This window comes from Raphanus sativus, chromosome 3 (assembly GCF_000801105.2).
Source record: "Raphanus sativus cultivar WK10039 chromosome 3, ASM80110v3, whole genome shotgun sequence".
Taxonomy (NCBI): domain Eukaryota; kingdom Viridiplantae; phylum Streptophyta; class Magnoliopsida; order Brassicales; family Brassicaceae; genus Raphanus; species Raphanus sativus.
In genome coordinates this window covers 24,027,474-24,053,197 of record NC_079513.1, presented here as the reverse complement: position 1 = coordinate 24,053,197, position 25,724 = coordinate 24,027,474, and the positions used below count along the sequence as shown (strand labels likewise).

General features: G+C 36.0%; 4 protein-coding genes and 1 pseudogene across 4 annotated transcripts; 4 read left to right on the top strand and 1 right to left on the bottom strand.

The window, feature by feature from the left end:
* Nucleotides 1-7,500: 7,500 nt before the first annotated feature.
* On the top strand, nucleotides 7,501-8,347 carry LOC108846165 (germin-like protein subfamily 3 member 3). The gene has a single exon (XM_018619388.2). The coding sequence runs from the start codon at nucleotides 7,540-7,542 to the stop codon at nucleotides 8,173-8,175; it is 636 nt and encodes a 211-aa protein (XP_018474890.1). The 5' UTR covers nucleotides 7,501-7,539; the 3' UTR covers nucleotides 8,176-8,347.
* Nucleotides 8,348-9,227: 880 nt separating this feature from the next.
* On the top strand, nucleotides 9,228-12,788 carry LOC130509348 (protein FIP1-like). The gene is made up of 14 exons (XM_057005200.1): nucleotides 9,228-9,606; nucleotides 9,690-9,781; nucleotides 9,877-9,981; nucleotides 10,083-10,132; nucleotides 10,275-10,341; nucleotides 10,412-10,484; nucleotides 10,565-10,620; nucleotides 11,124-11,217; nucleotides 11,306-11,390; nucleotides 11,541-11,603; nucleotides 11,690-11,749; nucleotides 11,909-12,001; nucleotides 12,221-12,283; nucleotides 12,467-12,788. The coding sequence occupies exons 1-14, from the start codon at nucleotides 9,548-9,550 to the stop codon at nucleotides 12,554-12,556; spliced, it is 1,050 nt and encodes a 349-aa protein (XP_056861180.1). The 5' UTR covers nucleotides 9,228-9,547; the 3' UTR covers nucleotides 12,557-12,788.
* A 190-nt stretch (nucleotides 12,789-12,978) lies between these two features.
* On the top strand, nucleotides 12,979-14,246 carry LOC130509350 (RING-box protein 1a-like). Its single transcript, XM_057005204.1, has 4 exons — nucleotides 12,979-13,189; nucleotides 13,277-13,327; nucleotides 13,428-13,487; nucleotides 13,992-14,246. The coding sequence occupies exons 1-4, from the start codon at nucleotides 13,060-13,062 to the stop codon at nucleotides 14,099-14,101; spliced, it is 351 nt and encodes a 116-aa protein (XP_056861184.1). The 5' UTR covers nucleotides 12,979-13,059; the 3' UTR covers nucleotides 14,102-14,246.
* A 4,275-nt stretch (nucleotides 14,247-18,521) lies between these two features.
* LOC130494524 (uncharacterized) lies at nucleotides 18,522-20,193 on the top strand. Its single transcript, XM_057005199.1, has 5 exons — nucleotides 18,522-18,660; nucleotides 18,818-19,036; nucleotides 19,117-19,464; nucleotides 19,580-19,798; nucleotides 19,880-20,193. Exons 1-5 carry the CDS (start codon nucleotides 18,609-18,611, stop codon nucleotides 20,122-20,124), a joined length of 1,083 nt encoding a protein of 360 aa, XP_056861179.1. The 5' UTR covers nucleotides 18,522-18,608; the 3' UTR covers nucleotides 20,125-20,193.
* A 1,668-nt stretch (nucleotides 20,194-21,861) lies between these two features.
* LOC130509347 (protein Brevis radix-like 4) lies at nucleotides 21,862-25,718 on the bottom strand (annotated as a pseudogene).
* Between the last annotated feature and the right edge of the window lie 6 nt (nucleotides 25,719-25,724).

Genomic DNA, 25,724 nt, shown 5'->3' with positions numbered 1-25,724 from the left:
TACGTGTGGAGCTGCTGCAGCTATGGCGAAAGAGAGAGAACATGAAAAAATTCATCAATTTGTGATGGGTTTGGATGACTCACGGTTTGGAAACATCTCAACCAACGTGATTGGTCTTGATCCATTGCCTTCTCTTGGTGAAATTTACAGCAAGATGGTGAGAGAAGAACAGAGGATGGCGTCTGCTAGAAGTAAAGATCAGCAGGAAGAAGCTGTCGGTTTTGTTGCTCGACAGAGCTCGTCTCCTTCTCCTCGACGGGACAACGACGCGACATCAAGCAAAGGAGACAACTCCATTCTGCGATCGCGATCACTCTGCTCTCACTGCGGTCGTACAGGCCATGAGAAGCGTGATTGTTGGCAAATTGTTGGCTTTCCCGAGTGGTACAATGAACGTAACGGAGGTCGTGGACAAGGTTCTGGTTCCAGAGGTAGAGGTCGTGGAACGAACACTCGAGGTCGTGGTCAGGCAAGCGTGGCTCACGCTACAAGCTCCAACGCATCCTTCCCAGAGCTCACTCCCGATCAGTGGAAGGTTCTCAATCAGATGATACAAGAGAAATCTGGTAATCAAGATAAGCTTGCTGGTAAGAACAAGTTGGGTGATGTTATTCTTGATACAGGTGCTTCACACCACATGACGGGGAATCAGGATTTGCTGACTCATATTGAGATGATTTCACCGTGTTCTATTTCATTTGCTGATGGCAATCGAACATTTGCAGTCAAGATAGGGACTCTCCGGTTGTCTGATAAGATCGAACTGCAGAGAGTGCTTTATGTTCCCGACTTGAACTGCACACTGATATCAGTCGCAAAGCTTTTAAAACAATCAAATTGCTTTGCAACCTTCACTGATACGATTTGTGTTTTGCAGGACCGTTTCTCGAGGACTCTGATTGGAGCCGGTGAAGAACGGGATGGTGTGTATTACTTTACGGATTTGGCGACAGCAAAGAGTCATCGGGCAGTTGGTGGTTCTGATCATGTCCTCTGGCATCAGCGTTTGGGTCATCCGTCGTTTTCTGTGTTTTCCGATTTATCTTTTGTTTCAAAACCTGCTAGCTCCAGTCCGTGTGACACTTGTTTTAGAACTAAGCAAACGCGTGAAGTTTTTTATGAAAGTATGAATAAAACAACATAGTGTTTTTCTCTTATTCATATCGACGTATGGGGTCCTTACAGAGTTCCCTCCTCTTGTGGAGCAGTCTATTTTTTGACCATAGTAGATGACTACTCCAGAGCTGTATGGACGTTCTTACTTTTAGCAAAATCAGAAGTTCAAACCGTCCTGAAAAGATTCTTAGCGTACACTGAGAAACAATTCAACAAACCTGTCCGAATGATCCGTAGCGACAACGGAACAGAATTTATGGTCTTGTCCTCTTATTTTAAAGATCTCGGCATTGTTCATCAGACTTCTTGCGTCAATACTCCTCAACAAAATGGTCGAGTGGAGAGAAAACACAGACACATTTTGAATGTCTCTCGCGCACTCTTGTTTCAAGCAAGTCTTCCGGTGAAGTTTTGGGGCGAAGCAGTCCTCACTGCGGCGTACTTGATCAATCGTACTCCATCCTCCGTGCTCAAAGGTCGCTCGCCGTATGAGCTTCTTCATGGCGTTAAACCAAATTACAAGTCTCTGCGGGTGTTCGGGTCAGCTTGCTATGTACACAGAGCATCTAGAGACAAGGATAAATTTGGTCCTCGCAGTCGTTTGTGTGTGTTCATTGGTTACCCCTTCGGCAAGAAAGGCTGGAAAGTGTATGATATGGACAGCAAAAAGACGTTTGTCTCTCGCGATGTTATCTTCCGTGAAGATCTTTTTCCTTATGCAGACCTGCAACTTGTCTCACAAGTCACACCATCACTTTCAACTAGTGGTCACGATTCTTCTCTGCTTTCACCTTTAGACGAAAGGGGGAGCGATGTTGTATCTACAAGTGCTCCTGAGACGTCGATCTCAACGGTTTTAGACGAAAGGGGGAGCAATGATGCTCCTATTGTTGTTCCTGTCACACCTCAGGAGCCACCTGTAGTCGCGCCCAGTCCTCCGGTTGAGGCTTCGCAAGCAGTTCCCATTCCGGTGTCCTCCACGACTGATGTCTCAGTCATCTCTGCTCCATCTACAGAGCTTCATTCATCCACGTCTGACTCTGCGTCTGCTGAGGAACCAGCGGTTCCTGCTACACTTGGTAGAGGCCAACGAGAGAAAACACAGTCTGTTAAACTCCAGGACTACTTACTCTACAATGCTACTGCTGATTCCAAAAGTAATACGCACTATTTCGTCTCATCGTCTCCCACATTAGAGTCTTCGTCATCGGTCTCAGGTAAAACAACACTATATCCTCTGTCTGATTTCATTACTGACGAGCAGTTTTCTCCCACACATCGAGCTTTTTTGACAGCTCTTGTTAACAATGCTGAACCAACCAACTTCAAAGACGCTATGAAACTTGAGGTGTGGAGAAATGCAGTCGGCACAGAAGTGGGAGCTCTTGAAGACAGTGGCATTTGGGATATCACTGACTTACCGCCTAGGAAAGAGGCAATTGGATGTCTTTGGATTTTCAAGATAAAATACAATGCTGATGGAACCATCGAGAGATATAAAGCTCGCCTGGTCGTCAATGGTAAAAGTCAGATTGAGGGAGAAGATTATAAAGAAACCTTTGCCCCTGTGGTCAAAATGACAACGGTTCGAGCTTTATTGCGACTAGTTGCGGCTAAGAAGTGGGAAGTATATCAAATGGATGTTCAAAATGCATTCCTTCATGGTGATCTTGAGGAGGAAGTGTACATGAAGTTGCCTCCTGGTTTCCGTCATTCTCATCCTAACAAGGTCTGTCGACTCCGTAAGTCTCTATATGGCTTAAAGCAAGCTCCCCGGTGTTGGTTCAAGAAGCTCTCTGATGCTTTGATTCGTTTTGGCTTTGAGCAGTCTTATGAAGACTACTCTCTCTTCTCTTATGAACGGAATGGTGTTGAGCTTCGAGTGTTGGTTTATGTGGATGACTTACTCATTTGTGGCAACAATACTCACATGGTTCGACGCTTCAAAGAGTATCTCAGTAAATGTTTTGCAATGAAAGATTTGGGGAAGTTGAAATATTTTCTTGGGATCGAAGTCAGTAGAGGTCCTGAAGGTATCTTTCTGTCTCAACGCAAGTACGCGCTAGACATCATTGCAGACTCTGGTAATCTCGGCTCCAAACCTGCCTTAACTCCTATCGAGCAAAACCATCATCTCGCGGAGTCCAAGGCTCCTTTTCTCAGTGATCCGAAGAAATATCGCCGTCTGTTGGGGCGCTTGATCTATCTCTTGAACACGCGTCCGGAGTTGTGTTACTCAGTTCACTTACTGTCACAGTTTATGCAACAACCCACTGAAGAACATTGGTCTGCAGCGCTTCGTGTTGTGCGCTATTTGAAAGGCTCGCCAGGTCAGGGAGTTCTTCTCAGATCAACCGATGATCTCACTCTTACCATTTACTGTGACGCCGACTGGAGTGGCTGTCCTCTGTCTCGACGCTCCTTAAGTGCATGTGTGGTTATGCTTGGTGGCTCACCGATTTCTTGGAAGACAAAGAAGCAAGATATGGTCGCCATGTCTTCTGCAGAAGCGGAGTATCGTTCGATGGCTGTTGCATTAAAGGAAACAAAATGGATTTGTCGGTTACTAAAGGAACTTGGTGCAGAGCAACTTCAGCCTACACGTTTCTTCTGTGACAGTAAGGCCGCTATTCATATAGCTGCAAATCCTGTGTTCCATGAACGTACCAAACACTTGGAGAGGGACTGTCATTCAGTTCGGGATGCAGTCATTGCAGGCCTCATTGTCACTCAACATATCAGTTCTGATTCCCAGATAGCAGATGTTTTGACAAAGGCATTAGGACGAGTACCGTTTCAGTCTATCATGTCCAAGTTGGGTGTGATAAATCCACACGCTCCAACTTGAGGGGGAGTATTGGGGATATACATTATATATTTGTGAAGATAAGTACGGTTGTTATGATAAGTACATATCTTATAGTTAGATAAGGTCAAATCTCATGTCGAGATTGTGTGACGACGTTGTATATAAACACAGCCATTGGCTTTCTAATAAGATAAGCAATTTAGAGTACACAAATCTACAGATACTGCTCGTACTAATTACTAAACTATTTGTTGACAAAAAAATAATAAGTACTAAACCATTTTTATCAAATAAGCCAGAGAGAATGAATAATTCAGCAGAGATAGAAAAAATAGATTTCATGGTGAATTTTTTATATATAAATCGTATAGAGTTGCGTAATAATTGATCAAGGGTTTCTCGGTTTATACGGTACGGATCTAAACTGGTGAACAGAAGTCAGAAGTGAAGGTCTTTTCTACTCTTTTTTCAAAAAAAAAGGGTCTTTTCTACTTTTTCCTCTTCTTTCTGAGCTTTGATTGTATTTAAGAAGTCCCATTAAAGAAAGACTGAGGTGTTGTCTATGTCGAGAGTGGTCGAGAACGAAAATAGATGAAACTTAGGGTACACAATAGTGTCAGATTGGAGAGAAAATACAGAGGTGTAAACCTCTCTGCATAGAGAAGTGCTAAAAATATTAAATGCAACTTGTCAAATTTTATGTTTTTCTTACAATTATGAATTTCCTGTTAAAAGGTCTACTGATCTTTTAATTTCAAATATTTGCCTTTATTGATTATAAATCTAAAATAATATACGTAGTCCTAACTTTCAAAGAATTTTTCAAACATTTTTCTTTTGCAATTTCCTTACCGTTGATGATATTGTCTTGTTATTTTTTCACGAGCTGCTTAGTTTGTTTTATCGTTCGTACATGCATGTCACTTTAACTGAGCGTAAGGCCCAGTTTTAGTTTCAACAAAACTAAGCAGAGTCCGCCCAGTTTTAGTGTCAACAAAACTAAGCAGAGTCCAACTCTGTTGTACCAAATGGCAATAAACCCATGAATGAACCAAGCTTTTACCAAATTCAAGAATCCGTGGACCAAGTTTTTAGCATACTAATTACAAAAAAAAAATTTTAGCATACTAGATGATTTTTTCGTGTTCATGCGGCTGTGATAAACATTTTTTGCATTTTGAGTTTTAAATATATAAAACCAAATATTTTTAATTGCATTTTTTCAATTTATTGTAATTTGTAAGTATATTTGGTATTTTTATAATGATTTATATGTTGTTTTGGAAAAAAGCAATATCATATTATCTAAATTTAGTTTGGATCAATTGGCAATCATAATTTTACTTTTTAATCATTTAATTAGTTATTTAATTTAAAATTAGTTGTAACATAAAAGGATTATGATAGGATCAAATGATCAGTATATGTTCCATAGTCAACTTATATTATTTAACTCTTTTTCTTTTAGAATTATTTGATATATATGTGTATATATATATAAATTAAAATTTAAACAAAATATTTAATTGTGGTAAACTTTAGTTTTGAAACTAGAATATTTTATTTTTATCATTAATAGAGCGGAAACTAAGTAAATACAATTATAGAAAAGGTAAACTACAAAGTGAAATATTAACAATTTCATTATGCATAATATTTTTAGGCCATTTAAAATATCAGTGTATTAATTATTTTAAGAACTAAAGTGATCATGAAACGTTAGAAACTAATTTTCAGATAGTATAACTGTTTAAGACAGTTTTTTAATATTATTTTATTTTAGAATAAATATATTAAAAAACTGTTTACAAATGTTTTGAATCACGTTCATAAATAAATAAATATATATATAGGTCTTCAATATTTTATTTTATGTATATTTCCTTTTTATATAATTTAGAGAACATTATTAAAAATGAAACTAAAGCTAATAATCTAATTTAGAATACTATTATAGTAGATAGGAAAAATTAAATAACAATTATTTTATAAAAAATGTTTTGATCATGTTCCTATATATATCTTCAATATTTTATTTTATGTATATTTCCTTTTTATATAATTTAAAGAAGTATCTCTATAATAAATAGGAAACTAAGGCTAATAATTCAATTTAAAATACTATCATGAAAAAAGAAAAAAGAAAAATAGAAAATCTTAATAATTATATTATACGTAATAATTTATATTCATTAAGGTAATTATCTTTGTAATTAATCATTCTCAGAATCAACGTGACACGATAAATAGAAAACTGACTTTCTCTAATAATATTATAGAGATATAATATAGCTAGAATTAATTTCATACTAGAAATGTAGAAGTTATAACCAGCATCTGCAATAGTATGAAATCTTTAATCTTTTCTCTGGCAGCGTGCAATAGTATGCATGAACCAGTAGACTGCATGAACTAGTAGACTAAAACTCTCGGTCTTTCACTACCGGATACAAATATCAACTATAATACATAATCAACTTTTCTACAAATAGACAAACACTATGCTCATGTGGCTTGGCTTGAATCAGTTCAATAGTAGAACTGTTGAAGTTATAAGTTATAACCAGCATCTGCAATAGTATGATGTATTAAACCTTTTTTCTGGCAGCATGCAATATTATGCATGAACTAGTAGACTAGAAATCTCGATCTTTAACTACCGATTCAAACATGAGTTAGTTGCCTGGCTAACATGAGGCAGCAACTTTTGTTTAAATAGGCAAATACTATGCACTGAAAAAGAGAAAGAGGAATTAAATATTTAAATAATAATACTCATCAAAAGACAAGATAGTAAATGCCCTGAGCAAGAGGGAACGTTGAAGAGCCACACAAATTCGAAAGATGATGAGATGAGAGGATAAGAAACTGTGCAGAGGAGTCCAAATTAGAAAAGGAAGAGACATGTCTACTCTTTACTCAAAACTGGTCCACGTTAATCTCGCCTCTTCTCCATTCCTTACGAATTTTGTTTCAAATATCTTTCTATACAAAAATATCCCAAAAAAGCGACTCCTCCTCCTAGATATTTTGATTTCTTTAAAAGACCATTGGGAGCTTCGAACAGTTTTTACCATTCTAGCTTCAAGTTCTTACCATGTTGTGCATTTGCCAGAATTCAAACCTTGGCAGTAGTTCAAAACACTGATTCGAGAATTTCTTTAGAAATATAATGTATGCATTCACCATTAGCATATTTTGAAAATGATTAAAAGACTGCCACAGCCGTGCTAGGGGGTATACTTTGCATGAAGCAGATGATTACTTTTACTCTTCTCCTAGTGGAATGGAACAAAACTTTCTTAAGAAGTTAAGTTTACTGAAAACGAACCATTTATCATCATTCTCCAAACTGCCAAAAATCTCTGACATGTTGCCCCATACAATACAGCCATGTGGGCTTTTCCCCGCGTACGTACACCCAAAGTTCACATGCATGAAAAGGAAAAAAAAAGTTCACATGCATGCAAAACTAAAAAAAAAAATATCTCCCTAGCTTGCTTCAAGATCCTCCTCACGTTAACCATATCAATATCTTCTAGGTCTCTCTCTATATATAGTAGAAGGCTTATCTTTCTGCATCATAACTTCACTCTCTAATAATCTATAAGAAAATGAAAATGATAATCCATATTTTCTTCACCCTTTCCTTCGTTTCATCCATATCTTTTGCCTCAGTTCAAGACTTTTGTGTAGCTGATCCAAAGGGTCCCCAAAGCCCATCAGGATACTCTTGCAAGAACCCTGACCAGGTCACCGAGAATGACTTCGCATTCTCTGGTCTAGGCAAAGCTGGAAACACTTCCAACATCATTAAAGCTGCAGTGACTCCGGCCTTTGCTCCTGCGTTCGCAGGCACCAATGGACTTGGCGTCTCAATGGCTCGTCTTGACTTAGCCAGCGGTGGTGTCATTCCTCTTCACACTCATCCCGGTGCTTCGGAAGTTCTTGTAGTCGTACAAGGAACCATTTGCGCTGGATTTATCTCCTCTGCTAACAAAGTTTACTTGAAGACTCTCGAGAAAGGTGATTCTATGGTGTTCCCTCAAGGGCTTCTTCATTTTCAGCTTAACTCTGGGAAGGGTCCTGCATTGGCTTTTGTTGCTTTTGGAAGCTCCTCTCCGGGGCTCCAGATTCTATCGTTTGCTTTGTTTGCAAATGACTTGCCTTCAGAACTTGTTGAAGCCACTACGTTCCTTAGCGATGCGGAGGTTAAGAAGCTTAAGGGTGTGCTTGGAGGAACTAATTAAGCTTCTCTTTTGTTTTCAAAGTTTTCTTGTGTGTTTTATCTCTTTAAATTCAAGTTCGTCTGCCATTCTGATTTTTATTTTAATGGTTTCTGTGTTGTTATTGATTTCAGTGCTTCATTTATAATCACTTTGGCTTGAACTAAGGAATAAACATTCCATTGCAGACGTCTAAGATGGTTCTTAACTATCACACTGAATAAACCATGCACATAACATTATCTTTACACTGAATAAACAAAAATTATATCATAGATCCTGATTTTTGATATCTGATTTTTTTCTTCATATATATATAATTTATAGAAAATAAATTATAAAATTTTTAGTTTCTAAATTTATGCAATCGTCAAATTCCAATTTTAATTTTACAACAAAATTAGTCAAAGAATTTTTCTTTAAAAATTGCTTTCTGAAACATTTTCGGAAATCTTTGTTTTTCGAGAAAGTACAATTTACAAAAAAAAATGTTGTATTCACAAAAACACTGAAAATAGCCATAAAAGACTCACAACTGTAAATATCGCCATAGGTTCGAATTTTTTTAGCCACCCATAAAATATACGGAGTGCCATGGATCTGGTAGGATTAGTCTTTAGATCTATAAAACTTTTGAGATCTCCACGGTTAAAAAAAAGTCAGTTTTAATTATACACCAAACTTAAAAAAAAAATGTTTTGAAAATTGCTTTTTGGAAGATTTTTGAAAATTTCTACTATTATAAGTTTATGCCGCCAATTTTCTTTTATTCTGTGCTTTCTCATTTCTCATCAAAGCATGATCTTCACATTCGCTTGATTCTAGTTGTATTGGAAAAAGTTCAATCCTATTATCGGGTTAGCATTTGAAAAAGAAGATAGCAACACAAAAGAGACCGACCACGTCAATCACCATTATGGGCCTCGTTCCATAGACATCAGAAAATTCATAGATTCAGTAGAGATGATAATCCGTTATTTTACCGATAAGATTGGGCTAGATATCTGGGCCCTGGAAGAGTCCACTCAGATTATACAAATCAAAAATTCAAAAACCAGGAAAGAAAAATAACAATTAGGTGTCATCATCCTCGTGATTTTTGACTGGTTGTTCAGAGACTTGAAACTGAAATCAAAGTGCATATACCAAACATTCCAATCCTCTTTTTTTTTTGATATCAAAAAGAAGACAACGAGGTTACAGGGAGGGAGGAGAAGCTTTCACACTGAAGAAGCTCCTGCGCTTACACATCACATCTCTTAAAATCAAAATCTCCAGATTGGGGGAAAGAATATGATTCAACCCTAGTTTCAAGCAAACCTCCCCCTTCTCTCTCTTTCTCTCTACAAGTATCTGAGATTACAGTTAAACTACAGAGAGAGAAGAATACTGGAAAATGACGAACCACCGACGCGCTCCTTCTTTCAATCCGACGACCGAGGAAGACAATGCTATGTAAAAGCTTTTCAATCCTGTTAATATGTCTTCCAGCTTTCACCATTTTTTTTTACATCGTTTTATTTTCTTGTGAATTATAGGTTTCTTGATATACTCCACGAAGCTCCTCTCTTCGGTCACCGAGAATCTAGAAGTCTTGTTGGAAGCTGCGTTTACCTACTCATACTGGCAAGTGCTTTCGAACTGATGGATGGATACATATCCTTTTTTGAGAGATGATAAGAAACATGCATGCCTAACTATTTGTTACTATTATTATGTAGGCAGCTTATGCTGTTTTAGCAGCAGGAGCACCGTTGATACTCCAGCCTGTACAGTCTCTTATCCCATCTCTGCTTTGCAGCTCCAATGTTGCTCTTTTGATGTTGACAGGTAATCCTCAACCACACTATGTAGAATCAATTTTGGTATACTAGTACTGCCTAGGAAATTTGTTATTTGTTAATACATCATTGTATTGGGTTCTGCAACAGGTATGTTTCAGCAATATTTTGTCAACCAGGTCCAGAAAATACGCTTGCAGGTAACATTTTTTCTTTCTAACGGAGTTGATAACTGCTCATTTTTTTATTTCTTTTGCTAGCGATGTAGACATAGGTCGGTATTCTCTAGTGTTGCTGTAGTTATTTCATCTGGTGACCTTCTGAGTGAACTTGCTATTACAGGGTTATTACAGTTTCAGCCAGAAATTGAAACATGTAGTTCGTCTGCCGTTTGCCATCATGGCATATGGTAATTTTAATGCTACTTTTGCACTCATATTAAATATATCTATTTCTAAACTGACTCCGTTTTGTTCTAGGAACTGCATCTATGCTGCTTTTCATGGTTTGGAGACCATATGTCAGCGTTCTTCCCATTTTAACTGTGCAGAGGTCTGCACCTTTCTTTTTTACATACATTAGCTTTTGTTTTGGCAAGGTACAAAACGCTTACGATTGCTTTGTTGTTTCAGGTTTATCATGTCTGTTGAAGCAATTTCGGCTGCTTCGTTTATGATTGTATTTGTTGGTAAGCTTACGGTCTAGAAAACCATTTTCATACTTTTGGCATGCATTCAGCATTACTTTAGTACCTCAACTAGAGCAATATACTGCCAAATCTATTCAGCTATTAGGCTTTATGTTTTTTTGTCTTCATTTTTCCTTACCATGATTGCCAAGTGCGAATATAAATCAGTTTGTGTTTGTCATGTGTCTGGTCCATAGTGATTAACTGAAATAAATCCATTGCATGTGTACTCTCTTGCGATCATATGCATGGTAAATCACCATAGAGTGTCTTTATATGTACGCTGCCTATGGTTTGTGGTTGAACATCAAGATTCAGGAGATAATTGGAGTTCCTTTGAAAATTTCTGTTCTGGGTTCCAGTATCAGAACTTTTCTTTGTTCGCATAGAGCATTCTTTTGGCATCTTTTGTTACATTATTCTGCTAGTTGCTTTTCCGTACTAATAGATTCTATAGCTAGTTTATCATGCAGCTCTTCCTTATATGTTTTTAATAATGGTAGGTTATGTTCGCCAGTATAACTCTGTGAACTCTCAGCCCGATGTGTTAAATTCATTATATTCTCCTCTTCAACCAGCTGCTTTGGAAGGATTGAGGTATTTTCACAATCACACTGCAACTTTACTCCTTGTTTTCATGAAAATTTCGAAGTTTTACTTAGCTTTGTTTTGCTTGAAAAAACAGATACCATGAAGCCGGTCGACTTTCTGATCAGCAGATGGCTCTACTGCAATATCAGCGCGAGAATCTCCATTATCTCAGTGAAGAGGTGAGAGATTACATGAATCGTTTTTCATGCATACTTTAAATTTCTGAATCTTGATGCTCTCTATAATTCATCATCTACCCGAATTTTCTGAATAATCCCATGTTTTTGCTAGAATGAGTTTCTGACCCTTTTTTTTGTGTATGCATTCAGATTCTACGTTTGCAGGAGTCGTTAAGCAAATATGAAGAGTCCAATGGTACTAGCACGCCCCAGGTTTGAACTTTCTCCGTTGCAAACTGACGAATTGTTTTCTACTCTTCTGTGTTTTTAGTTTTGCAATTAACTTGTTAAACTTTCAGGTTGATCTAGCACACCTTGTGGCGACGCGTGATCAAGAATTGCGGACACTTTCTGCTGAGGTAAAAATCTCCCTTAACAAAACGAGACACTTGCAAAGTCACATCACTTGGTTAATTTTTCTTACGAACTTGGTGGAAGATAGTTTCAAGGCTAAACACTTTTTTTATCTAGCGTATTTGAATGAGGGAGGATACTAAATGAAAACGGTATGTTTGTAGGTGGATCAACTCCATTCTGAACTAAACCTTGCTCGATCTCTGATCTCTGATAGAGATAGAGAGATACAGCACGTCCGAAGTACCAACAATCAGGTATCAATCTAATCTATTAACATAAGAATTTATGAGAACAAAACATATTTTCCTCGAGGAATCGCCATCACAGATGTTTTTCCATGAAAATCTTTTCAGACTTGCAAGAAGTACACATTTCTGGAAGTTTTTTAATTTGTTTCGACAAGAATTGCTCAAAAGAAAAATTCATTTGTCTTTTTTTGTTTGTTTTGTGTTTTGTCACAACTCGTGAAACAGTACGTAGCAGAGAATGAGAGGTTAAGAGCTATTCTGGGAGAGTGGAGTATGCGTGCTGCTAAGGTACAGTACTCTCTCTATCTTTAGTTGTAAATGTTGTAGGAATGCATTATGCATATGATTGTGAGAGTCTATGTCAAGTAGTATTATAGTATGTGAACATTCTTCAAGTTATTCTCGTTTAAAAAATCAATTTTGTAACAAATTAAATGGGATATATATATATATATATATGTGTGTTTTCAGCTTGAAAGAGCTCTGGAGGTGGAGAGGATAACAAATGTTGAATTGCGGAAGAAAGTTTCAACTCTGAGAGAGCAAAGGCAGATGCAATGAAGAATAGTGTTCGTGGGGAATACGTATATTTGACTCATGAGGCATTGGGGGTTTGTAGACATATATATGTTTGTGACATTGTTTTGTAAGATATCTTTGATGATATACTTTCTTGAAATATTTGATTAGAATGAAATTTCGAAAAAAAAAAATAGAGAAATATGTAAAAGTATAATTTTCCTTTTTAACATCAAAGTATATATCCTTTTTTTTAAAACTGTACATTATTATTTTTATTGGGTTCAGATTTTTACATAATTTATTTTACCAATTAAATGACTTGTTTGGTATGATGATAAAGGAGAAAAAAAAATTAGATTTATAACTGTGGAAAAACAAAAGAAAGACGGATTAAGGAACCCACTATATAATAATAAATAGCCCAAGGCTTTCTCTTATATATATAAGTAGTCTGTAATCAGATTTTCAATTATTTTCTTATCGATCGATCGTCTGTTGGACTTTTGTTAGGGTTTTCGTTTTTTTCTCAGAGATCAAAATCGATGGCTTCCCTGGATTCCGACGTAAACATGATCCCTGCAGGTGAATCCTCCAACCCCGTCGTCCCTTCGAGCAAGAAGGCAAAGAGATTCGAAGTTAAGAAGTGGAGCGCGGTTGCTCTCTGGGCTTGGGGTAAGCACGAGGAGCAATCCTTAATAATACTATCTGATTGAATATGCGCTTTGATTGATGGATTGATGTTTGTGGTTGACTGAACAGATATAGTTGTTGACAATTGCGCTATCTGCAGAAACCACATCATGGATCTCTGTAAGTCACAAATCGATGATGAATCAGAATCAGAATCAGAATCAGGAGATTATTATTGTATGGTTAGAGGTTAAAGATGGTTCTTGTGTTTGTTTTGTAGGCATTGAATGTCAGGCTAATCAGGCAAGCGCTACGAGTGAGGAATGCACTGTTGCTTGGGGTTAGTCTCTTTGTTTTCGTTAACTTCTCGTCTCTCTTTGATTTCTCTGCAGTCTTTGCTTCCTCTGTTTGAAACCTGATTCAACCAAAAACTGTTGTTAAATTTGCTTCTGATGGTGAATCCCCCACTCACATGTTTCCCAGCAATCTAACTGGTCAATGAGTAGTGCACTTGTTAAGATTAATGAAATTTATACGGATCGAATTATACTTGTTGTGTGCGTCCTGCAGGGGCTTTTATATAAACTCACTTGCGTCACATATCTCTATTGCTTGATGTAATGAGTGATGATGAATCTTGTTAGCTGAAAAAGTTGTAGATAGGGACCTTTTGTTTTCTGACTGGCAAGTTTTCATTAAGAGATATATGTCGATATGCGAGACACACATTGAATCCTCAATCTTTTATATAAATGTCCTGTTTAGGCTCGAAAATCCAAATACATAAAAAGATGTTAGTGCCTTTTTTTAAATTAAATACTAACCATCGTTTGTACTTGTACAGGGGTTTGCAATCACGCCTTCCACTTCCACTGCATCAGCAGATGGTTAAAGACTCGTCAAGTTTGCCCTTTGGATAACAGTGAGTGGGAGTTCCAGAAATATGGTCACTAATCCTCCCATCTAATATATAAGATATCATCATGTTCACTCCGCTGCTGCGGCATATGAGATACTCAAACTTCTTGTTTTCCTTTTCTGTTTTTTCCCCTTGCGGTGTGTGATTTACTTTCACTGAATCTATTATTCTTTTTTACTTCGGTAATATCTTTAAAAAAATTTAAAATTATGTAGTTCCAACTTTCACTAAGTCTTGCTTAAGACTTTCATCATCTGCTGTTAAAGAAAAACAAACTCATATAGAATGGGTACTAAATCATGTCCCCACTTTCACTAACAAGTCACGGCCTCTTTCAAATTAAAATTAGCACGTTCAGCCTGCCAGTAATTTCCTGTGGCAGGAACTGAGTTGGATATAGTTGTCTTGCCAGATCAAATTAGCTGTAAAACAAAAAAAGAAACGCAATCAGATGCTATACATTGTTTTGACCAAAATATGGCTCAAAAGTATTGAAGTCCCTCTAATGCAAACCTTCCAGCACTGCCAATAAAATCAGCCAGCATACCTGCGCCATTGCTTAGGATCATCGTCAAAAAGACTACCAAAGCGTCCACCTGAAAAAAAAAAATACACTTGTTACTGAAGAGGTTCTTAGATAACACCATGAACATTGATTAGTCTTCCCATGGTTTGGTTTTCGTACCAATAAGAAGACGGCCAAGAGCTCCAATGCCATCCTTGGATACCCATCTGAAGTAAGAGAGAAAAGCATAAGAAGTTGGGGGAAGAGCAAACAAACAACCAGAGATTTGCATTTGGAAGAAAAGAAAAACTGATGGCAGCAGCAGGAGAAGATCCATAGAAAGAGCCAACGCCAAAAGCCTTGAGAAGACTAGAGGTGACTAAGACATTACACATCCAGCCGGTAACATTGGGTAGGGAACTGCCAGAGCATGTAGTCCAAGTAATCATCTGAAACAGACCCTGTCATTTTTTACATTACTAGAGAGATTAAACTCACTGAATCTACATCATATACATAAATAGGATCCTACAACCAAAAAAAAAAGAGATCCTTAATGTCATGGAAAAAGTGAACCTTAATATCATGAACTCTGGGACGATCCCACTACTTGCCCTCATATCTGAGCTGGCACTGCGTACTACATATGATGATCGGAGACTTAAAGTTTGAATAATTCCCTTTTCTATTATTTCACTTTCGTAAGACGTAAATGTTCTCATCTTTCGTCTCTTTCTCTAAGCGACATATGTAATATATGTTTTTGCTGTCAAAGCCTCTGCGACATTGTGAACTCTAAGACCATATGGCATAACTAATGCAAGATAGTAAAGTTTATACCTTCGTCTGAAATAGTGCAATCACGAATTGGTGTCTCTTCTTACAAGGAAGGCTCTTTGTCGGTTTCTTGTAGAGGTGATGAAGCCTCTAGTTGGTGTTTGGGTTTACCAAGAACCTGAGCTTGGGAATGTTGTTTATGTAATGACTGGCTTCTTGTCTGTAGTTGGTTGCTGCATAATCCCACAAGAGATTGGTCCTTGGGGTATTTAGAAAATTATGTATCCACATCCAATCTTATTGGGATAGTAGACAACTACCATATCGACTACCAACCAACCAAACTGATAAATTTTTCAATTTAGATAATAAACCGGTTTTCAAAATACACAATTGCTTCCTACATGTTAGGCAGCTTAACATCTTAAGCATCACAAGTAAACACTAATAGTTATCGCTAAGATCATCATTGTAAACATCAAAGATTGTCTTCACCATCAACGTTAGCAGAATCATCGTAACAGTCCTCCTCCTCCTCATCTTCCACGTTTTCTGCTCCACTTCCTCTTGCAAAGTTTTAACCTTCCAAAGAAAAATACAAACATCATCATAATCGTATCACATTAGCGTCTGCTGTTAAGCATTTTCAAGTACCTCTTCTTCCACCTCTCTCAGCCCCCTTGCAAATGCCCCTTCTTGTGCCTTTCATTCTCCACGACTCACTCTGGTTAACAAACCACATCCATCTATCATTCCTTCCCAGAGATATGTACATTTTACTCATGCATCTTTAAGAGAACCGGGAAAATGGTACCATCACTAGTCCAGTTCTTTGCCAAAAGAAGGTAAAACCTTTCTCCTTTTGTAGATACTTCGTCGTCATCTTGCCAAAAAGAAGGTAAAACCTTTCTCCTTTTGTAGATACTTCGTCGTCATCTGATGAAATCACCACGACGTTTTTTGGATAATCCGAACGTTTTTTGGACAATCTGGAGGTGATTGCATGGTGAACTTTCTTATGGATACGGGAAACACACTCTGTTTTTCTCTCTCTCGTTCTCACAAACGAAATAAGAAAACAAAATATTGAAATTTCACTTTCTTGCTCTATTGAAAAAAGTAGTGATTACTTCAAGTTTTAAAATAGTTGGACTTTGAAAAGTATTCTGAAATTTAAGATCAAATAATCTCTGAAGTACTATGAAATTTAAGAAAAAATCCCATCCATTTTTTTCCTTTTTTAGAATCTTTCCATATAAATAAGATTTATTCCAAATCTCTTCACAATATTTTTTCAATTCAACCCAAAATTTAAAATCCACATTTCAATACATCCCCCTTAGATAAATTCATATTCTATCAATTTTATGTCAATTCCTTTAAAATCCATAAGAAAAAGTAAACATGAAAATTGTATAATGCATTAAAACCTCATCAAATCTTATAAACTACCGCAAAATGTTATTTATGAATTCTTTCAGATTCTATTAAATTCCTGGATCGAATACCACCCCTAAGTCAGTGGAGAGTAATAGAAAAAATTAGGTAAAGAAGTTCCAGAAGAGAACGTGTAATAAATAAGAAACCATAAAAGCTAACCCCAAAAAAGTGACGCAATGACTTGGTGAAATGAGCCAATAAAGATTTGCATGTGTGGCTGAACAAATAAGAAAAACAAATTGGTTAGACTAAGTTTTCAATTCCCAAAATCTACCTTTATTGTTGAAGCAACATTTATCACATAGCATCTATTGATCTATCTACATGTGATCTACTTATCTAAGACTTCTAATGGTAAACGGTGTCCCGTCCCACACCGCAGTTAACCGTAACAAAAATTTCTATATATACAATATATCTATACATTTTTATAATTGTTATAACCGCACCGCAATTAAACCGCTTGTCCCGCACCATTCAATCCGCAGCCTAAGAAAGGCAAAGACTATTTAAATGTCTTATACAAACTCCAAAACCGTGAGTGATTAAAGACAATGCATCACTTTGTCAAAGCTCCGTTCTAGTCTCCAACCCAAAATAATTTCTTTCTAGAATGAAAGATTTTCAATTTATCAGTTAATAAAGTGTGTGTGTTCACAATTTAAAACAAAACACTAGTACTAAGAAATAGAGAAAGGAATTTTGAAAAAAAAATTCAAATTATTTAATAGTAAGAATGCAATTTTTAAAATTATTTAATAGTAATTTGTTAGAAAATTTCCTTTTTAAAATGTTTTAAAAAATATTAGTAAATTTTTTATTTAATGCTAATTTTTATTTTCTAAAGTCCTAAAGAAAAATAATTTTAAAAGATTATTTTTTTAGTAGTTTTACATTTTTAAATTTTGACATGTGTTAAAATATCTCATGATTAGTAAAATATATAACAAGATGATAAAAAATATTTTTTATAAAAACAAATTAATGTTAAAATGATTTAATAATATTTTCTCTACTTTTTCTTTTAAAAGTTATGTTTAACATTTTTTTCAAATAATTTATTAATACTATTTTTTTTTCGTTTTCTAAATATTTCTTCTAAATTAAAACATCAAATGAGCTCATATCTAGTATTATGAAAATAAATGTAGTTATCTAAAGTTTTAAATTATATTTTCATATATTATAAAAATAATCATAGTTACGAATATAATATGTTTGCATCAAGTTATGAATCATATTTTGTATTAAATATATATATTATAAAAATAAATGCAGTTATAATTATATATCCTATTATATTTAATATATATTTTTGTTAGAATTAATTTATATAATTAAATATAAAAATTAAAAATATATAATATGAGAATATGTTTATAAAATGTTAACTATTTTTATTAAAGATTTAAATAAAATCAAATTAAAAATTTAAAATAAATCTGAACAAAACAAACTACAAACAATCATGCTATGATTTTATCTTTTGATTAATAAAACTAAAATATAAAAGAATGTTTTGTATAAAATAGTAGTATTTTTAAATTTAAAAATTTATTATTGCTTAGCATGGCATAAGAAAAATAGTAAAGATGAAACCGTCAAGTTTTTAAAACAGTACCCTAGTATACGACCGCACAACTAAGGCCAATTTGATAACTCTCCGGCCCAGTACCTTAGTTTACGACCGCACAACTAGGGCAATTTGATAACTCTCCGGCCCAGTATATTCTAATTGGCGGCGTATATATATATAACCAATTTGATAACTCCCTCTCTTCTTTTTCTGGTGCCGTTCTCTGACTCTCTCCGTTAGCACAATGTCCAGGTCGATAGAGATGGCACGCGCTCGTTTAACCCAAAGATACGCAGGTTAAAGATGTATCATTGATTAGATTTAGTGGTTGATCAGATTTTGTCTGTCTATTGATTAGATATACCGGCCGATCTGTTTGTTATAGTAAAATTAGCATCGATCTAGTCGATTCAATTCACGATCTGATTGTTTTTTTTTTTGGAAACGTTGCAGCGGCCAACGTGGGTGTATTCTGGGACATCAATGATTTCCCCATTCCCGATTATCTTGATTCATATGCCTTTTATGAAGATGTGAAAACAAATCTTCGGGAAAAGGGTTTTACTGGTAGCTTCTCATTACAGCTATACGCAGATGGCGATCCCTACATGCCTGCCAGATTGGTAAACCGATTTCAGTGTCCCGAACTTGGAGTCAGTTACATACCTTCAGGTGTGAATTTCTGTTACTTAAAACACTTTTTTTTTTTTTAATGTTCTTGCTAATTTCTCTGCATTATCTTCTTTTGTCAGGTGGTGAATTTTGTAGAGATTCTTGGATCTTGTTAGACATCCTTAAGTGGTCAATTGAGAATCCATCTTCAAATGTCATGATCCTTGCCAAGAATTTCAAAGAAGAAGCGGCAGTCAAGATTTCCTACCTGGATATTAGTCACAACCTCTTCTTAGCGTATGATCTTCGTACCGAAAGCCCTGAATGGCTTTGCTCTTTCTCTATGAGACCTCGAAGTGCACATCTGATGAAATCCAGTTTCATGCCGACGAAGACGAAGATCGAATTCGACTCTTTTCTCTCCCTTTTCAGGAAATTTGACACCTCTTTCCGTTTTTTCCCCAAGGCCATACAGACTTCACACAAAGGTATGATCTGCTCTTTTCATCTAAACCATTTTTTTTATTAGACTTCATTTAACCATCTGGGTTTTTTATTTATTTAAAAAAAAAATAATCAAATTGTAATGCGGTGACTTTGCAGGTCGTCGTACACAAGTCTTCTGGGATGTCTCGGATTCCTCAAAACTTGAAGTTTTGGATCCCCGAGGGGTTGCTGCCCATATCAGTGGAGCGCTTGTTGGTAATGGTTACTCTCTTCCTCTTTGTAGTACTCTCGTCTTCATTGACGAGAACACCGTCTCACCTGATACCTTATCAAGATATGCCCATGCTAATCTACTTTTGCATCCAGTCCCCAAAGGTAATAATTCTTGAATTATTTTTAAGCTATTTTATTTTATTGTATTAAATAAATTTATTCTGTATCATTGACTTATTTCAGGAAACAAGTTTGCTAGAATGCATAGTATTGCACTGGACTTGCTTTTCCATGCAAGGACTTGTAGTGAACCATCAACTCTTCTCTTACTCTCAGAAGACATCGATGAGGATCCTCTGTTCTCAACAGTTCTTGATTTCCTGCAAATGAAAGGTTTCAATATTGTTGTTCAAAATCCTAACCCAATAGTTGAACTTCCTTTTAATCCAAATTATTATGTATTTGATGACATTAGCCCGAAATTCTGAATTAATTTGACTATAACTAATGTAATTTGAACAACAATAACTAATGTATTTGACTACGTATTTTACTCTTTTTTTTTTTGAAACACTTGTGAAAACATTACGACTTGGAAATTGTTGAGGAATATCCGATTTGTGGGATATTTGCTTTTTGTTCTGAACTTACAAAACTTAAAATTGTATTTTACAGAGAAAAAAATAATTCTTACTATCAGTTTAGCAAGAGTATTGATCTCCTATGCATGGTATGGTTTGCTCTCGAATACAGAATTACATCTATGAAAAATAAATATAGCAAATGTTATTTTGAAAAAAGGAATCATATTATTTTACAATCTTTTTGTTGAAATTAGATTAGCATAAATTAATTTGAAATATAATTTTTCTATTGTAGTGGAATCAATATAAAAATATATATTTTTTAAAAAAAACTTATGGCTAAGTGTGTCATTTGTATTTTTTGGTGAAAATAAGTTACCATCTCATTGACCATTTCCAAGAACTAAGAGCGGAGGCAGGGTTGTTAACAATTAGAATGTATTGTAAATTTGTAATACTTTAAAATGTTCTAGGAAGTGCTGTGCAGTGATTTGTTTGTTTAGTTGTGTGGTTTATAATAACAAAAGGGGGATTGAGAGCTCTTGTTTGTGTGAAGATTGGCCCTGGTTTACACTTAAATTTGGCTGGTTTTAGTAGGGTAGTAGTTAACTTGTACTGATTATAGTTTTGTTTGTATGTTTTAGAGGTAAGGGAGCATCTTAAAGCTCATAGATTTTTATCCCCCTGAGCCCTGACCATATATGTCGCTAGATGTCTCCATCAAAAATACTAAATAGTCATGTTCTAAGAGTTTGTATTTTGTTATTCTCTCTTTGAACGGAAGTTGAATCATATATTTTATTGATATGGTATAACATAGTGTACATGATTATTTAATATATGGATTGCTCACATGTCTAAAAATATAAGATCCTCTCAGAAGTACAGATGGACGTAGTTAAAATGGAAGAAAAAGATTGCCTTAAAAACAGACTTCTCCAAACCAGATACTTCTTCAAGAGAAACACCAAAGATGATCCGAGGTTTCATGAATCTCTGCCGTATCAAAATGGTTTTCTCGCTTGTTGCAGTCAACATACCCTTTCAAGAGACAAAGATGGGTCTTACTTCGAGGTTGCGTGGTAAGCTAGAAAAAAAGGAGGAACATTCTAACCAGGTACGACAGAGTGCACAACATGAGACTGTACCAGGATACGAGCACGCTTAAGATTTATCTGGCAATATTTCAAATCTAAGTATGATTCAGTTTATCCGAGTTTTCTTCTCATATTAAATTTCAAATTTGTAGGAAAATCCATGTACGAAGAACTCTTACTGTGTCAAATCGTAGGACTGCAAGCGACTGGTAAAGTAGCCATAGATGAACAAGTCTTATGCTCGTCTAGTAGAGCATCGAACATAAATAATGAGTGTTGTTGTAGATCTTGCTTTATTTCATCTTACTCTATTACAACCATTAGATCATGTCGCTCTACCACAACCATTAGAGAGCATATAATAGTCTAAAATAATCATGAATTTGAAGGTAACGCACTTGCTCAGTCAATTTCTCTAACCAATTTGAAGCTTAAACGTAATTGTAACACAGTCCATGTCACGCGTGCGAGAAGACAAGTAAGAAGGTCGAGTTTTACTGTTTTGATTGATATTTTTAAGATTTGTGGGACAGGGAGTCACAAGGAAAGAAAGACAAGACTTTGCTTGGAATAGATTAAAAACGGTATTACCGAGAATGAGTAATGGGAAATACAAAACCGTTTTGATGAACCAAAACAGATTTTTTTAAGACGATAATAATAATCACAAGTATTGTTCATGTATCCTTGCCCTGTTCTCTTCCCACCATACCCTCGCTTGCATCTCTCCGAATATCTCTCGGCTGCAATCCCCAAAAAATAAACAAACAGTTTTGAGTTAAAAAACCGATCTTTGAAACAATGTAATGGAAGTTGTATTCTGTCTGTTTTCACCTGAATCTGACTCTTCTAAGCTCTCTTTTCCCATTTGGTAAAACTTTAATAGTGATATAAACCCCAGGCTCATCTTGCTCCACCCACTCGTTCTGATCAACATCGCTCGCATTGCTCACCGACATTTCCTCTGACCGGTCTGCGTCTCTAGACGAGCTATCCATGGAAGAAGTTTCTGTTTTGGCCCCGCTTATGCTTGACAGTTTAGGAGTTGAGTTTTGTAGACCAGAGTCGTGCGTGGACCTATGGTCGAGTGAGTCCGATGATGAGTAAGCAGCCAATCCAGCTGGACGATGTACGGTACGAGGCAAACGTTCTTTGTTCAAAGGTGGCGTTGCAGGAGTATCTTCTGGATGGTGGTACTCTGCTTTTGCCTTCTGAACAAAAGATTTCAAGGACATTATTAGTGGATAATCACGGGTTTTAGTTGTCTTGTTTAGAAGATCTGATTAAGCTAACCTCGTCTTCGGATATAGGAGGCGTGGGAAGAGGGAAAGCGTTGCGGCTTAGTTTTTGAACGTTGTAAAGTTCCTTTACTTTGTCATAGTTATCTGCCCACCAACGTTGAGCTTGTAACTTGTTGAACATGTCTCGGCTGATCAACATTTTAAAGAACATAACAGAAGTGAGAAAAAACTACATTTCATAAAATTACAATTGGTATATACTATTATAAGAGTGAAAGACCGGAAGATAAAGTAATCATCTCATATGAGCAACTTAAAGGTAAATAAAATAGCTTAGGCTAATCATAACTCGCATAGATTTTGTGACACATGATATTCATGAGTTTCTAAGTTTTAATTTGGATTGTCAAATAAAGTTAGGAGAAGAAGTAACTTTAATCAGAACTAAGAGACAAAAGTTGGAATTAACCAAAGCGGATTAAGGGGAGGTTTGACAAAGTAACAATAGCTGTTTTCAATTAACCTTTTTGACAAAATTGAACGCATAGGCTAGGGGGCTAAAAAGAGAGTTAAAAACAAAGAGAGTTAAAAACAAGACACTGCAGCATTTTGAATGTCAATTTTCTTTTAGAAAGGTAGTTAATGGGGGTTGGCAAATACTAATTATCAATCAAAATTTCATAGGAAAAAAAAAGAAATGGAAGAAGAACACAGAGACAACAATGGTCAATGCTAATAATTAGATAAGATGATTATGGCTAACAGTAAAAGTAAATAATGAGGGAGGTGGGTATGAGAGATTCTCAAAGCACACTCATTTTTTCTAATAGTATAACTTTAGCCCAAAATTAATAAATAAACTATATGTTTACCAAAAATCTAAACTAAACACTAAAGTAACTAAGAACCATTAGGACTCGAACCCAGCCAAGATTAATTTGATGGAAAAGAAACGAAAGAACATAAAGAAAAGCCAAGTTTGTGACAAAAGAGACAGGCAGTAAGTGATAGAAGTGGAACTGTGGTTAATATGGAACAAGACAAAGAATAGAAGCAAGGAAGAGACAAAATACGTTGAGGTTGTCGTTTTCAAGAGGCGACATAGGAGTGAACGAAACTGTGCTAAAGGCTAAAGCTGTTTGCTTATTTTATTTATATTTATTTCTTCTTTTGTCTTTTTGAATAACAAGACATTGCCACCAATACCAGCAATAATGTGATTACATGACAGAGAAGCGGAGAATAAGGCACTCATTGAATTAATAAAACAAAATTTCTACTGAAGCAAAACAAAAATACTGAAAAAGAAACCCCAGATAGTAGTGAAATGATTAAAAGATAAAACTCTACCAACCAATGATTCTGTATCTTTGATTGAACAAAACAAATCTAAATAAACATTTCCTAGCATCTTAATAACTTCTTAAGAATATATATATATATATATATACATATATATATATATATATATATTGATTTCATATGGCTGATAAAACATATGTAGCAGAAGTTTAAATTTAAAGCTTTTCTTATTTTTAAGAAAAAGGGTTTTAGTGTGGAATGGAAATTATGATTGTGAAGATAAACAAACAAAAAGAGAAGGAACTAATAAAGTGGTCGTCAATCAAAATAGCTAATTTGAAAGAAAACATAAAGGATAAAAGCAAAAAAGGAGAAGAACAGAATGAGAAGAGATGATGACCCAAAGACGCACTTTAAAAAAGAGGGAACACCAAGTTTTGCTTTTTGGACCTTTGCTTCTTCTCATCAGGCGTGAAGGTGTTACAGTCAACAACTGTTGGTCCCATCTCTCTTATTTTTTTCACCTTTCTATTTACATTTTCACACCAACAAATTACCCCTTCTTCTATTCAGGACAAGACATCAAATAATGTCAAATGTGGTACTATTTTGTTTTATTTTTTGCCTACGGAAACATACCAATCCAAAATGGATTATAAATTTAATAAAATACCGAATTTATTTTAATTCAGAAAAACACAAATATAAACCATAAAACCTGAATCAGAAGACTAAGCCCCAAAAATGTACTATAAGATAATGCTCTATTTGTAAACTCGAGATACTAAATTAACTATAAAAAATTAATAAGTGATAGATTTCTCTAAAATACACGAATGATGTTAGATTGTCTTTAAGTTATTTATCAACATATCTTGCCTAGACATGGAATTCCACAAAATCATATTAATCCATAGTATTATATACGCAAAATTTATTTATTTTGTATTATATGTTCTACGCTGATATTATATTAGTATTTTTTTAATGTAAAAAAACCAGATTCAGTTCCGAGCATCTTCCGAACATTCTCCAAATCACGACCAAACACAAACGTGAGGAAAACAAGAAAACGAGCCGACAACAACGAAGCCACACGCAAAACCTCACCGTACGACCAGAACAAAAAAAAAAAGAATCACGACCGTTGGATTAAAAGCAAGTGCAGAGTTGCGTGCGTACCTGAAACGTATCCGCTTGAGATCATTGCCACCGCCGGGAAGAGAAACAAAGGTGATTAGAACACCTGGCTCCACCTGAGCGACCATTCCTTCGGCTCTTTCTCCTCCACGAACACGATCGGGTCAACCCGGTTCCTCCCGCTCGCCGACTTCGGAGTCGCTTCGCCGCTCGATATCCCTTTCAGTCTCGCCTCCATCTCTTTCCCCCACACCCTCGGCTGCTGCTGCTGCATCGCCGCCGCCGCCGCCGTGGCGGTGATGGAGCTGTTTGATCTTCCGTACAGCATCTTAAACCGTTGATCGGATTCGGTATCCGGCTTCGCCGTCGTCGTCGTCGACGGATTGTTCTTGATCGGTTGCCCCTGAGGCTGCGCCGCAGTACACGGCGTGCAATGCCGGTAAGCACCTGAAGCTTTCAGAGCCATGTCCTTGAGCTGTGTTTAGAATGACGAAAATACCCTCGAATCAGAATTGGAAAAGGCGGAGGTAGCAGAGAGAGAGAGAGAGAGAGAATTGTACCTGAGATGTTAGAGATTTGGCGTGCTTGGAATCCGAATCGTCGGGTTGACCCGGGGATTCGTCACCTGCTCGCTTAGAACGAGCTATACACGTCAGCATTTTCCGGCGACTGCTTCTTTGTCTTTTTGGATACGGAGATAGAGAGAGGGAGAGAGAGAGAGAGA